Raw genomic sequence first — 15154 nt, 5'->3', positions numbered from 1 at the left:
CAATGTGGTTGCATGCTATTATCAGCAATTAGCTTGGTTAAAGGGTAACTATTTATAGATATCAAAGCACCAGGTGTAAATATTTTATCATTTACAGTTATCTTTGAGAATTCAAGGTATTACTTTTGTCCATTAATAATCATCACCCTAAGGAGCTATTTATGAATGTAGTGTAAGTCAGATAATCTAGAGACCTGCATCTTTATGTATAAATTGTGTGACAACCCCTGCCTGGAATTCATGATGAATTACAGTGGTCTTTACTCAGAGCTGCGATTGGTAACTATTTCTAAATCATTTAAAACCTACATGCAGAAACATTGCACAAAGTCTCTGTTTATTGTAGTTACTATTCTATGCAAATTCTGCATGAAACTTTTTTCATTCCTAACCTGAAGAGCATTTCATCTCACATATACATTTTATCTAACCAACCACAATGTAGATTGATGACTTTCAAACATGATCAGTTAGACAGCAGCTTCCAGTATTACAAAGACTTTCTCCCAAAGCAAGATTGGTTCAGCTACTTTGGTGACTTTAGAAGTGTGTCTTTATCAGTTAAGGTATTATTCAGACTTATTCACACTTATTCAGGATTGTGCTTATCACTTAAGCACCAAATTGAATGCTTATACAATTTCCTGTGCCTCTTAACAGTCCAGAAACTCTGAGTTTTAGGTCCTGTGTTAATATTCCACATTTTGTACAGATGTGCTACTTTGCTTAATTCTGACTTGTGACTGGCAACACAGAACAAAAAGAGGGGCAGGTTGCTCTCACAGACTTCATGAGGCTACAGAGAAGGTGACAGTCAGATGAGAATGAAGCTCCTGGTCACTGAGAGAGAAAGGCCAGCAGCTGAGTCATTCCTGCTCTGCAGCAATGGAAAAAGCAGCCAGGAAATGCAAAGAGAGATGAGGCAGCACCATGTGAGAGGAGAACATTTCCAGTCTAATGAATCATGTCCCCCAGCATGGGTACAACACCCTACATGTAATTCCAACATCCCCTTCTTCTCAGAAGCTTTGCACACTGACATCAGCAAACCATCATCTTCCAAGTCTTTTATGCTGCTTTCCAGCTTTCTGGGTATTAAAACCTGTACAGACTTTGCACTATCACAGAGGTAACAAAAGTGACTTCAAACAATTATTCTTTAGCTTCCTTACCCCTCAGATTTTTATTACATCCAAAAAGCCTGGAGCACTGGCACTGACTCAATAGCACTAAAAGAGTGTGAACAGGGGGACTGACACAGCACACACCTTTCTCTCCTTTAGAAGGTTACACCATGGCAGGACATGGTTTCCAGCATTTCAATCAGTTTTTGAAATTTAGAAAAAAAGGGTTTATTAGCTTTGCCTAAGTGGTACACATTTCCTTACCAGACCTTATTAGGTGTATTTCAAGTAATATCTCAGATGTAATTAAAGAATGATGTAAGAGCAGTCTTAATTCCTTCTGCATTAAGTGTTACTTCAGGCCTTTATCAGCAAGATAAAATTACTAGTTTCATTTAAGATAACTTCAGTAGCCCACCCTCAAAGATAATACTTTTAAGATGATAAAATTGTTTTAAATAATTGGTCTCTAAATTAAGTTGGACTCCCACAGCAAGCCAGGAAGTTATACAGATTTTCTTCACATTAGAATAGAAATTGCTTCCCGAAAGGCATAACTTTTCCTAAGGAACTCACCCCGCACCTAAAGCTCAATCCTGTGAAAAAATACCTGCCCAAGGAACAGAACTGCCATTAAACTTTCCTTCTCTGAAACTTCTACTGACATTTTTAAATGTGTTACAAAAAGTGAAGATAATTTGACAATTCTGAAAACATCCTAAAAAATAATACACTGTGACATACCAAGGGTTCTGACATCGCTGATCATCAAACTGAGAAGCAAATGGAATGAGGTTTTCTCTTTCTGGTATCATTTTCACTGCTGACACATGCAGTTATGTCTGTCCATCAGTCTGTACTGATGCCACCATCCTTTCACCAAGTTTCACTACAGTAAATGACCAAACTGTAACTTCCAGAAAAACTTCAATGGAGTTTGGCTTTTAAGTAGCTTTTGTAATTTTAATCAGCAATTCCATCTGATGAAAACACATAAATGCTCTCAAATTGATTTACTTCATCCCCGATTTATCAAGTGCCTATCACACATTCAAAACAAACTTCCACTTCTGTAAAAACTGTGACAGAGACAGGAATAAGTCTTTACAATAGGCACAGTCATGATCAAACGACATTGAAACTGGACAGCAAAGGCAAACAAGTCCAAACACACTTCCTTTAGGACTATATACAATCTTGAAGTCTGTGTGATCTGGGCACTACTTAAAAAGTCTCTTCAGACTTGAATCAGCCACTGCTTTGCAGAAAATGTATTAAGAATAGAAAGAGTAAATTAAAGCTGTTTGACTTACTTAGTGAAAGACCAGGAAGGAAACCTATGCCATGCTGGATACATTAATTTTGCCATACACATATATATATGTATATATATTTATCTCACTGTCAAAGTAATGATGGTCAGCATGAGCTTTTTCATGTCACGTAAACCTTCTAGAACATGTCTGAATTACCCTGATGATCCCATTTAATGAAATATTTTCCTGCAATGGGAAAAACATCAATTAAGACAAAGCTTGTGAGCATATTTGAATAACTTTAAACCACAGCTCTGCTGTAATAGCACATTTCATGACTGACTGGATATATGCTACAAACTTAATACCCAGGTTTTATGTAAGCCAACCTGGAAAGCACAAAGACCTACACAGATATTAATTGACACAATGCTCATATTTTTGGAGGTTTTTTTATGTAACCAGAATCTCCAGTCATATTGCCTGTTCCAGACAGGTAACAGTGTATAACAACCCCTCTGCAACCACCCCTGGACACTAACACAATGCAATATGGAACTGCCACCATTAATCTCATCAAACACACACAATTAATTCACAGCCTGTCCATCTATCTAGAGCCTATTCTCCTTTAGAAATAGGTTGCATGGCTGCATACTTTTTTACTCTAAAGTATGAGTTAAAAGCAGTCTAAAATAAAAATGCTGCAGGACACCACCACTAATTTTACTTTAACCATTAGCACAAGAATTTAGCTGGTAAAGTAAATTTAGCTGGTCAATGTTCTTGGGGACCTTGGTGATTTTTCCAGTTCTTGTCCTACATTACCATGCCAGACTATTTGCCTACAGAGTAACCATCAGTCCCTCACTTTGGAGTTACATAGCATGCCTCAGTCCCAATTCCTATTTCCCTGCACATCTGAAGCAAAGCACATTATTCAGCAGAGGAAATTTTGCATTCTCTGGTAACGTCCAATTAAAAAAAACATATAATACCTTTTTGATATAGAAAGTTTTCTATTTTTATGTCACTGTGTCAGTTACTACTACCCAAAGGGATACAAGAACATACCCACTGGAACATGCCAGGATTACTTTTGTTAACTAGATGACAACTGCTTCCGCTGGTCTGAAAACTAACCAGGTCTTCCAGTGTGCATTTCTCAGCTCTGTATCAGGCTCGAGGTTATCACAGGCTCCCTTGGTGTTATGGTACAAGATCCTACCTTAATAAAAAAAAACACATTATGATTGCTACTTACACACATACAGCGTTAGGACTGCTAGAAACCAGAAGTATTTCTACTCGGGCGACTCTTGTTCAGTGTCTTATCAACTAGCAGGCATGAACATTTCTACAAAGAGGCCCAAAAACGACAAAGATAGGTAGAGATTTTAAAGAGCAATTTTATTCTGCAGTTTCAATGTTAAGTGTTTCCAAAGGACGCAGCATAAGCAGCAGAGATGGTTGAGAACAGGAAATCAATGTTTTTTGCTCATCATTTCTGTGTCTGTAGAGCACAGCGACAAAGCCTCCTGTCCCTTCGGCCCTTAACCTTATTTAAGGTTACGTGCAGGTTATAGCCCGAGTGATTTTTTTCCGCAGCGGTTAGCGCTAAATCCCAACCGTAAGCCCTGCAAGATTTAATGGCCTGGCTTGTTCATCACCCGCCGTCCCAGGCTGTCCCCAAACACCGCCAAGTCCTGGGGGCCCCGCACGGCGCTGCCGCCCCGCACACCCGCAGCGCCCACGCCGGGCGGCCAGGGCCGGCTCCGGCTCCTTCCCCCCGCACCCGCGGCCTCCACGTGGCCGCACCGAGAGCGAGCTCGGCAGGGCCGGGCGCGCCCAAAGCCGCACTCCCGGCAGGAAGGCAGCCGGAGGGAAGCGGAGAGCGGGCACCGGGCGGCTCGAACCCGCCGGGACACGGGGCCCGCCGCAGCCGCAGCCCCCGACGCCCGCCGCCCCCTTTCTCTGTCCGCCCGAGCAGCCCGGGCAGCCGCAGCGCCGCGGCCACGTCCCGGGCCCCCGTTCGGGGCGCGGGGGCGGGGAGGATTTACCTGCCGCATGGTCGCCTCACGAGCAGAGGAAGAAAGGGGGTGGGGGGATGCGCCAGGGCCGCGGCGGCGCCTCGCGCTCCGCCGCCTCGGGGGGAGCCCGGGCGCGGCCCCCCCGCCCGCCGCCCCCCGGCCCCCCGCGCGCACCCCGCGGCCTCGCGCCCCGCCGCCACGTGATGAGGCGGCCGCGCCGCCGCGCGCCCCTCTCGCCGCTCCGCATCGCGGGCGAGCCGCTGTCCGCTACCGCCGCTCGGTCCCCGCCGCGGCTCCTCGCCCGCACCGCCGCCCCCCCGCCCCGGCGCGGCCCGGGCCGGCCGCCACCCGCTCCGCGGCGCCGGGCGGCTGTGGGGGAGGGCATGTAAACAAATGGGGTTTTATAGCTACCTCACTCGAGTGCCGTGTGCATCTCCCTCTCCGCTCGGTACCAAACCGCCGCGGCGCCTCCTCCTCCTCCTCCTGCCGCTCCGCCGGCGCTATTCACAGAGCCGGCTACGCCGCGCTCGCCCTGCACACGCGGCCCCGCAGCCCGCGCTGCCCAATGCGCAGCCATTTCCTCCAGCGCTACGAAAGTGGCGTAGCGGCCCTCCCCGCCCGCCCCTCGCTGCGGCGGCTCCGCGCACGACCCGGCCATGGCCGCCGGGCCCGGGAGCGCCGGAGGGAGCGCCGCGGGCCCGGGGCAGCGCAGCCATGTCCCGGCCGAGGGAGCCCGGCCCGGGCTGCTCGAGGGGAGCGGGGCCCGCGGGGCCGGGGCCGAGCTGCTGCCTCTGCAGCCGCCTGGGGAGACGGTCCGTCAGCAACAACGGGGTATTCGTACCTTCCTATGGAGGTACCTTCCTATGGGGGTACCTTTCGGGGCCGAGGTGGGCACTAACCCTCGTTTATTTCACCCCACAAACTCCTGTCCGGCTCGCTCAGGCCACTAAAGTCTGTGCAGGCAGTGAAGGTCTCCCCATGGCGAGGTGGAGCCCCTCGTCACGACACGCACCATTCCTAGGCAATAACTATAGAGCTAAATAAAACCCCTAAACCAAACCTTAGATAAACCAAAGCCTTCACTAGCTCAACGGCGAGGATCAGGGGACATTTTGGTTTGTAACGTAAGACCTGCAATATAGTAGTCTCTTTCACAACAAATCAATGTTTGAAATAGACCAGCATGTTTTGTAATGGTTATTTATAGAAAGCACGTCCAAAGGCTGAAGCACAGTTATAGGAACGTTTCAGATAAGTTTTAGGCTGTTTCATTTTTCTCTTGGAGAAATTTGCATACAATTTTCACGACATTTTCCTCCAAAAAATAGATAGTGTTCCCATTGCAGGCTTCAATCTGGAAGAAGCCTGCAATGTATCTAGAATGTATCTAGAAACAAGCCGACCTTCCCTCTATTTTCTATATTTTCAAGGATGCACACATTTTGCTTTTAGATTCTTATATTAGTGAATGGAACTAACCTAATTATTTCTGAAAATGTTCCTTTGTTAAACCAGATGATTCACACCAACACTACCTTAAGTCTGACCTGGCAGAGCCAGAGTCCTGTTCTATCCTATCCTAGTAATGTCTGAAGTCCGGGGCATCCCCCATGGTTACCTCCTCCAAACGCCTCTCAAAGTTACATGATTTTTCCTTGTAAAGGATTACTTCTATTTGTTTAGCAACTAAAAGAAAGCTGTTACCTGTAAGAGTCTAAAAACCACGTAAGCATTAAACTGAAGTCATGGTGCAAGAGAAAACCAGAGTAAACTTCTCTAGATATGATAAATGTCCATTATAATGCAGCTACTCTAGCAAACAAAGACTTGTAGACCTCTCAAATGACCTAAGCACATCAGCTGTGTGCATTACACTACACCCATTTTTTGCTATGTGATGCTGAATCTTTTCTGATTAGTCTCTACCCAAGAAGTTCATGTCTCAGTGACAGAATTTATAATTTCATATCTCCTCCAACATCTTTCTCTCTGTTTAGTACTTACTTTTGGGGAAAAAAAAACCCCATAATTCCTCCCTCATTTTTTGCTCTATGTCTTACCAAATCCATCACTAGACTATAAACCATACTAGTCCAAAGTCAGTGGCTCACATCAAGTTTTAGGAGCTGATATAAAGTGATTATGAGGTAGTATACCAAAGCATTGCACCAGATCATTTTGTATGTTGATTTGAATGATTTTTACCTTGAAGCAGGTCCCTTATCTCTCAGAATTTTAGCACAGCAATTAAAATACAGATCTGATTAAGACAATAATTATTAGACATTTATCACAGTGCCACTATTCATCAATATACACGGCTGATTTGTATTGCTGTTTGCTCTAGAAATAGATCCACTGAGTGGAAAAAGAAATTTTAAAATTAAGTTTTCTTTTTCCATCAGAGTTTATTCAGGGAATTGTACTCAGTAATAAATAGAGCATATGGGGTTTGTTAGCCTTTCTGAGTAAAATTCAAGTAATGTAAAATCTCCTTTAAAAAATTCAAGAACTCTAATAAAATGAAATAGTGGTTCTACACAGCAACTTACCAGAAACTCACCCAGCCCAGGTGTACCAATAAATAGATCTCTGTTAGTGGGTTCTCCTCCCCTCCAGCTGTTCCCCACTCTAACATGTATCTGTTCATTTTAAATCCAGAAGGGGCCATTAGCAGGCCTGCCAGCACTCTGCTAACATTTCCTGCTAACAAATGAGTCTCATTTGTAGTTTGAGTTAGGTTAGAACCTTCTTAGTCACTCTGCTCCTGGCTTCCTCCTGATACATTGAAAAGCCTGCTTGTATCTAGAATATTTTTCCTATAGTTGTACATTGTATCTTGCATTTAGGCTTCTTAGCAGTTTTCACCATACATTTTAGAGCAAGAACTGCGCTGAAGTATTTGAGGAAAACAGAGTAGGACTTTCTATAAAATAGGTTCAGAAACCCACACCAAAAATTATTAGATCAGGCATTTACCATGAAAAAAGGCTGAGGAGTGTGTTTCCCTGTGGAGCCTGTGGAACAACTTTCTGTGCTGCAGGGAAGGGGGAACAGCAGAGCAGGGCAGCTGCACTGCAACAGTGCTGAGAGCTTGAGAAAACACCAATGTATGCAACAAACCCAGACTGACTTTTCAAGCTTCAAAAGGAATATGTTACCATACTTTTAGAACAGAACTGGCTTCGGGTTTTTTTCCCTCTCCTCTCACAGGGCACTTCCTTGCTGAGTAGGACTCACTCTCATATTTTGGGCTGAGGAAGGGAATTTTATATATTTATATACAGATCTCAATCACTGATTTCCTGTCCCTCCTTGCAACAACCCAATTGCAGGTGAGGTGGTAGAAGGTTGACATGTGTATGTGTACAAAAGAAGTAGTTGGTTTAGACAAATTATTAAAACAAAACTCAACCAACCCAAAAAATCCAGTCAAAACCCAAAGCTACTCCATAATTCTGTGCACAGATTTAGTTCTTATATTGTGATAGTGCCTCTGACTGTAAACAGAAGTAAGGGTCTTGTGAGTATTCCTTGGAGAACTGGAACAGTAATACTGAAAAATATTTTAACTGGGAGAAATTAATGTAGAAAGCTGGTAGTTGAAGGCGTACACAAATCTTGTTATGTAAGTGGGAGAAAAATGTCACTACTTGCTGCCACAATGAACTTATTGGCAAATTCAGCTTTTTTTTGGTTGAAGAGTCCAGCTTAATTTTCTTAGTTTTGAAGTACTGATGTCTCATGAAAAAGCCAAGGTAATGGCTTGAAACATCAATTTCCTCCTTTTATTTTAAATCATCTTGTCCAAGATTTAATGAGAAATTAAGGCATTTGAATGTTAACATAGCTGGGTTTGTGACACATGTTAAATTTTCTTTCCTGCTCTTTAAAACATTTTTTGTAGTTTCTGTCCCTGCCTTTCATTCATTCTGGGAACCTGAAACAAAGTCAGAAATGCCATTTTTTCTGTGACAAAGACCAACAAGTATTGTTCAGTTTGCTAGAGAAATTCAGTGGCAGAATTAACCTTGAGGAGAAAATGGCTAACAGGGCACAGGGGTTGTCAATGCAGACTTGCCAAGCAGAAGGATTTTACCCAGTTCCTCAGGAGTGGAAGAGCTTTGCTGCAGGAAGCTTGCTCACAAGTACACTGGCAAGAGCTCTGAAGTGAAATACCAGGGAATCATACAGAAATCATCATTTCCTACTCTGTGTCTCAAATATGACCTGCTGACCATTGTCTCTCCTGCTCTGAATTTACTGGTGCATTTTCTGCCAGACCATCGCTGGTTGTTGTGTTTACAGATTTACCTGTACTTTCACTGCCTGGCACTTTGGGCTGAGCTCATCTCCAGGCACTGAGGCTGGTGCTGAAGCAGCAGAGACTTTGCTTATGGCAAGGACAGAAGGGAAGTGTTTAAGCATCGGGGAACTTAAACAAGCAGGTAGTGATTCTGTGATTAAAGCTTGTGCTTGGAAATAGGAAGTGATGTCCTCTGGGGGATTTCACTGCCTCAGGACTGCTTAGTTTGTTTGCAGTGAATTTAAAGCCCAAGTTTATTTTACTCCATGGCCATATATATAAAAATGGGACTTTTAGCAGAAACTATATATGCCTTTTTTTCCCACCCACTTGCCAAACTGGGTGCTCTCTCTGAAGCCTTCGCTTGGCAGGTTCCTTTAATTAGCTCTAATTGGTTTCAACTGTGTGAATTCCAATGGTAAATCAAAGTAGATCTGGCTAGCTTTGCATGACCTAGTAAGTATAATTTGAAAGTTACTTTAGTTGTAAGAGGGGGAAGAAAAGAGAAATCCATCTGAGCTTTTTTGTTTTGTTTCTAGAAACCATTCTTATCCTCCTTCTCTTATGACATGTAGATACCCCTGTGTTCAGACAGTATCTGAACATATATGAGCATTTGTACAGGTTTTGAAGCAAAAGTGTCAAAATCAGTGATAATTTAATTAATCAGTGATACCATCTGCATAATTTTAAATACAATATCAGTGTAAGTACCAACGGGAAGTCAGTTCAAACAGAAATCTAGGAATTTTTTGTTTGTTATTTGTTATTTTTTAACATGCCAAAACAAGATATAGGTTTTAAAGATCATTGTTTTAGAAGTTTTTGAATTGGTCTCTTTGTGGGGAAGGGCTGGGCTTTTTTGTTTTGTTTTTAAACATGTGCTGACATTTTTAGAAAAAATATAAACCCTTTTTCACTGGCTCTAGACTTAAGGTTACATAAACATTAAAGGACATAAGCGGAAGGGTGTGATGCTGCAGCAGCAACTGAAGGCTTTGGTGCACTCAAAAGTTTGTCTGCAATTTGGGAAACAGCCAATATGACCTTTGGCTAATTTTGCAAGGCTAGCAAACACTGGCATACTTATCCACAGGAAAGCTTGCTGGCAAATTGACTTTGTTAAGTGACTCTACCTTTGTTTAGTTATTGTTTGTTTTAAACATAACTGTCTAGTCCTACTCTCTAAGGCAGTCAAAAGCCCTTTCACTGGATCTGAGACAGGCAGGATTTGCTGGTTGCAGGTCTGGGATAAAATTTGACTTGGACGATATTAGAAAGTGGGTCACAGCCTTCTTCCTCTCCTGCAGTCTCAGGTTTATTTATTTTTCTCCCTTCCTGCCTGCTGAAAACACCTGTTTGCTTGTGGCATCTTGTCTGTAGGCAGTGGTTGTGGGGAGATATCATCTTCATTCCAAAGGAAGTGGTGGGTGGGAAAGGCCAGTCAGCTGCTTCCTGCAGCACGAGTGGGGTGAGATTGCAGAGCACAAAGAATTTCTGGTCATGTTCACACAAGACCTCTGTATCAATAAATATGGATATTATCTGTTGGAGACAGGCAGGGTTCAAAACATTAAACAAAGCTGTGCTAGCTGCCTGGGTGGGGTAGAAATTCCTGTAAAGGCTTTCACTTATAAAAGCAAACGACTGATTCCAAAACTGACTCACCTGACCAAAGAGAAAATATTGGCTTTAATGTAATCTCTTTACAAGCTGAGGAATTTGTTTTACACCCTCTTTTCAAATAGAATGGAAAAAAATTAATGAGACTGGCCCTGACATTATTTGAAGAAATCAATGAGGAGCTTAAAATAAGAAATCAAAGGTCAGCATCTTTTTATTGTCAGTCCCTGTCAAATTTTAACCACTAATTTGGTGAATTGGTATTTTTATATTTGACCTAGATTTAGCTGAGTAATGGAAGCACAGCTCTGCTAAAGCTGGATTTTAGTAGGCAGCTAGGGTGAAGTTCCCCATTTCTTTCACCTCTGTCACACATGGGAGTGGAAATGACAAATTTTGAACTCCTGTAATTCTGCCATTATCAGCAGGAAGAATCAGGAAGCCAAGACATCCTTAAGCTGCTGGCTGCCTGTTTGGGGCACCTCTGGGCCAATGCTCCTCTGTGAAATTTGGCAGTGGAAAGGGAAGCCAATATGAATTTGAATGGATGTCATACAGCCTCATCCCATCTTTAGCACAGATCCAAAACCTCAGAGACACCTACAGAGAACAGGTGGGACAAGAACATGCAGTGGCAGGGAAAACAAACAGGTATTGTTTGCAGAAATGAAGCAAATTACTAAATGGGTGTTTTGTTGGCTTTTCTTTAAACAAACTGTACCGGTAACAAAATCTAAAATCAAGAGAAAGGCTCTCAAAATCAAAAATATCGAAGGCTGACCCACAGTTTAGGGAAAGAATTAACTTAAGGTCAGCTGTATTTATCCTTCCATGCCTGGTAATTCAGAACTGGGAACTGAAGGGACCTGCTGGCCTTTAGGGCACTGTTAAAACTACATGACCTTTGATTTGAAATGCTGGTATGCACCTAAACTTTGATGAATTTCCCCCATTGTTTACATTTGTGATTTTTACACCTGTATTTCATGATTTCTAGAGAAAATAAATAAAGAGGCAGAAGGAAGAGTGCAAATGATGTTAGGGAACACCCCAATTTCCAAACTTTCAAGTACAGCCGTTTGACAGTGCTTTTAGGTGTTGCAGCTTTATTTTCCATGTTGCTGCCCTGATCCTTTGCACAGTTGGATGATAATTTTTGGGTTTAATAATGCAAGAAGGAGTGTAAAATTAAGCATAAAGATCTCTGAAGAAGGGAGTAAACTTTAGCTGATACACAAGAAGATGAATCATGGAGACACCTAAATATGGTCTAAATGACAAGAAATGTGAAAACCAGAGATGAGTATCAGTGGAATTACAGGGAGAGACAGACCATGGGGATGTGGGACAGTAGAACTGGGAAGAGAACAGAGAAATGTAAATGTTACATAACTATTTCTGATCTGCATGACTTAGCAACCTCACTTGATACCTCCTTCAGTAAACCAGCAAACTCCTCTGAGAGCAAGTACAGCAGCAGCAGGACAGACTCTCAGTGGTGAATACTTCCTGTTATTGCTTAGATGGGAACAGAAGTTTTGGAGCATTTTCTCAAGCATGGGACCAAGGAGACTGCTCGTGACAGAGGGGATGTGGTCATGTGTCTGCTGACCCATCAGGTGATGCATTTGCCATGTTGTAGAGCACTGAGAGCCCTGAGGAGACTCAAGGGTGGCAATGCCAATAAGCAAGCAGAGAGAAAATAAAGCATTTCTGCAATGATTAGGCTGGACTAACTTTGCTGAGGTGTTGGACTGGCATCCAGTCTGTCCCTCCATGGATATGTCATGCAAGGAAATGAACTCACAAGCTCAAGGAAAGAAAAATCACTCAGAGACAAAACTCAATGCCAGTTTTGTCAACAGTGAAATTGAAAAGAAAAAAAGAAAAAGTTACATTTGAAAACAATTGCTTTCACTCACACTGTTAGTGCCTTTCTACTCCTCTCAGATAACCTTGCCTCGTATTTCTTAACCCCCCTCTTCATAAATACAAATGAAAAATCATTTTCATATACACAAAGAGTAAACTCTTAATGATTTTCTGTAGTAGCTCTAATGAAATTATTGTGCACTTCTCCAAGAAAAAACATGAGTACATGCCTTTTCTTGGTTAAGGAGAGCATCCCAAGAATGTTCAAAATAAAATGTTGAACAGCAAATACAGTTTGTTCTTTATAAAATATTTACATTATTGAATGCATACCAAAATACACCACAAGCATGCAGTGATGTAATTCAAGGCTAAATATTAATTGAAACAAACCCCAAATACTACTGCCTTTTGGACAGATGGGGCAAAATTAAAGGACTTGTGAGTGAACTGATATTTATTTTTTCATTTAACCATGCTGCCATCTCTCACCAACTATCTGCTCATGGAACTGCTTCCAACAGGTGGCTTTCTCTAAATGTATGAAGGGTGTATCTGTATGATTCCTGAAGAGTTCTCTCCTGCTCCAGTTTGTTAGTTGTTTCTTAGAAGAAAAAAAATTACCCATGAAGTTGCTTCCCCTGTTCATCCGTTAAAGTGAGTGGGTGGTGGCTCTCGCTGAAAGCAATCTCAAAGCAGCTTTTGCCTATCAGGCTACTGACGTAGTTACCTACATCCAGTACCTTAAAACAGTTCATAGAATCATAACCTTACTTGGAGCAGCATTTACTTCAGAGAATCACCATTCTCTATTTTTTGCTGAGAGTTTAGCATAAATGTAGCTGTGTATAATATATTTTGTAGCTGTAGTCATTTACATTTTCAAATTAGTTTTCTGTTAATTGTTAGATGTATGCGAGAAATCCACTGGATTAATTGCAAGTGCAGTCTGAAGTTTGAAGGCCTATAATGTGTCAGATTTTCAGTTTACTAAAATTCTGAGAACAAGGCTCCAAAGCACGACAGAATATCCTTTGGATAGAATGGAAAGAAGGAATTGGTACACAGGAGCTTCAAGACATTACTTCTTAAAGATAAACAGAAACTAAAACTAAAGTCAATACTTACTAATGATTTGCAAGGAAGCTTGAAATGAGTATATTTTAAGCCAGGTACTTGAAGAGAGACTACTTGGGGCTCTCCAGCTCACATGAACATAAGATGGGCTGGCTTATTGCCAGATTTTAGGAAATTCTCAACCCAAAGCCAGCTGACAGAGTTTTACTCAAATTTATCTCAGATGACAGAAAAGCACTGATTTTGGACAGTGTGATTCTGGGATAACATTATTTATTTTATGGAATATGTCAAATTGATAGCGTAAGAATGACCAGAATTTGTTCCTGTTTTTCCAGGGGGTTTTAGTTTTAAGGTAATGTGCTTTTCTTACTGTTGGAGAAGTATACAAATTTTGGCCCCACTGTCTCAGAAGACATTAACAATATCACAGCTATCACTAATTAGATGAAAAATAGACTGGGTATGCATCTTCTAAAGACAGTGAATCAGAAAATGAACTGCCAGTGCCTGGAAGTCCTGCAGGCATCCCCTTCATGAGAGCAGCATGCACACACTACAGATCAGATCAGGCCACTTACACGATATTGGGTGCCAGCTCCATCATTCAGGACAGCAGTAGCTGATTCTTGTAATTTCTCTCTTTCTCCTCTTCATCCTGTACAGGAGGGAGAGACTGCATGGCCTTTAGTCACTTCCCTAAACAGGAAGAGTTGCTGTCTATGCAGTTTCTTTTTTAAACTACTGTATTTTTAAGGAGCTGTTTGAAGAGGGTTTTGTTATTTATTATTGTATTGAAACTGAACCTTGAGCTAGTAAAAACAATATTATGGTAGTGCTCTAGTTATAAAACCTGAGCTGCTGTTTTCACAAGAGGACACTTCAAATTGCTGCACGAAACCTTTGACTGTTGAGCACTGAGAGGTTTGCAGTGTACAAGCCCCAGTTACTGTGAACAGCCAAGCAGCAATAGATGGTTTTTCAGGAGTTATTGCTGGTAATTTAACTGTAATTTGAAACACAGAAAAAAGTGATATTTTTAGGGAAGAGTTTGGTGGATCAATATTACTGCAATGCTTTCCATTTTTTAATGCCACTTGTGTTGTACAGAAAAACAGCACACAAACTGCATTTGTTTCCAAACTCAGTGATCTCCTGAGGCCAAAGGACAGAGTCCTTTGTTAAGGACTGCGTAAGTCCACTCTTAGTTTTAATATAACCTGATCAGCAGTCATTGAGAAAGCTGAGTGAGGAGGAAAGAACAGGACTTCAGGAGTTTGGCAGAGACAGATGGAATTGCCCCCCAAACATCTCTGTCTCTTCATTGCACCATAATAGTTGTGTCTTCCTGACATATCCCAGAGCTTTCTGCCTTGGTATGGCTCATGTTCAGCCCTTTGGCTGGAGCCACCAGTGAAGTCACCCAGCCACCTTGGATTATAGGTTATAATGCTCTCTAAAGACAACACACAACTCTGCTCTCTTGTCCTCAGAAAATCTGCTTTCCTGAAGTGTGACAGATAACAGTGGGAATTGCCACAGAAAGCTTTTCAGAGATGATAAAATCACGGAATTATCAAGGTCAGAAGAGGCCTTTGAGATCATCCAGTCCAACCATCCATCTTGTACTACCACTAACCATGAGATGATTCTTTATAAGGTAGTTTATATTTTCAAGAATCTGCACAAGCAACCAACCTCCTTTTTCCTAACATGACTTCAGTGTACGGTCTCACCTGGGTGGAGCCCCCAAAGGGACCTTCTGGCTTCCAGTTGCAGGAAACCAGGCCAGCAGTTCTGTTTCTTCTGGGGCAGTATTTCCATGTCCTTTTCTGTCAGTGTATTCTTCAAAAGAACATAATCTAC

At 42.2% G+C, this 15154-nt stretch overlaps 1 protein-coding gene across 10 annotated transcripts in view; it reads right to left on the bottom strand.

Annotated features, from left to right (window-relative positions):
* SLC39A10 (solute carrier family 39 member 10) overlaps positions 1 to 13908 on the bottom strand; it is a 41315-nt gene extending 27407 nt beyond the window's left edge. For 3 of the 10 annotated variants that reach the window (XM_064719147.1, XM_064719150.1, XM_064719157.1), the window contains exons 1-2: positions 4822 to 4897; positions 3455 to 3608 (exon numbers count right to left, since the gene is read on the bottom strand). In XM_064719147.1, coding sequence (XP_064575217.1) covers positions 3455 to 3466 — 12 coding nt within the window. In that variant the 5' untranslated portion in view covers positions 3467 to 3608; positions 4822 to 4897. Of the gene's footprint in view, positions 1 to 2437; positions 2627 to 3454; positions 3609 to 4440; positions 4548 to 4821; positions 4898 to 13869 lie in introns of those variants that run through there. The other 7 variants (XM_064719152.1, XM_064719154.1, XM_064719149.1 and 4 more) reach the window with 7 other exon arrangements.
* Between the last annotated feature and the right edge of the window lie 1246 nt (positions 13909 to 15154).

Source organism: Zonotrichia leucophrys, chromosome 7 (assembly GCF_028769735.1).
Source record: "Zonotrichia leucophrys gambelii isolate GWCS_2022_RI chromosome 7, RI_Zleu_2.0, whole genome shotgun sequence".
In the NCBI taxonomy this organism is placed as follows: Eukaryota; Metazoa; Chordata; class Aves; order Passeriformes; family Passerellidae; genus Zonotrichia; species Zonotrichia leucophrys.
This window is presented reverse-complemented; position numbering and strand designations above follow the sequence as displayed.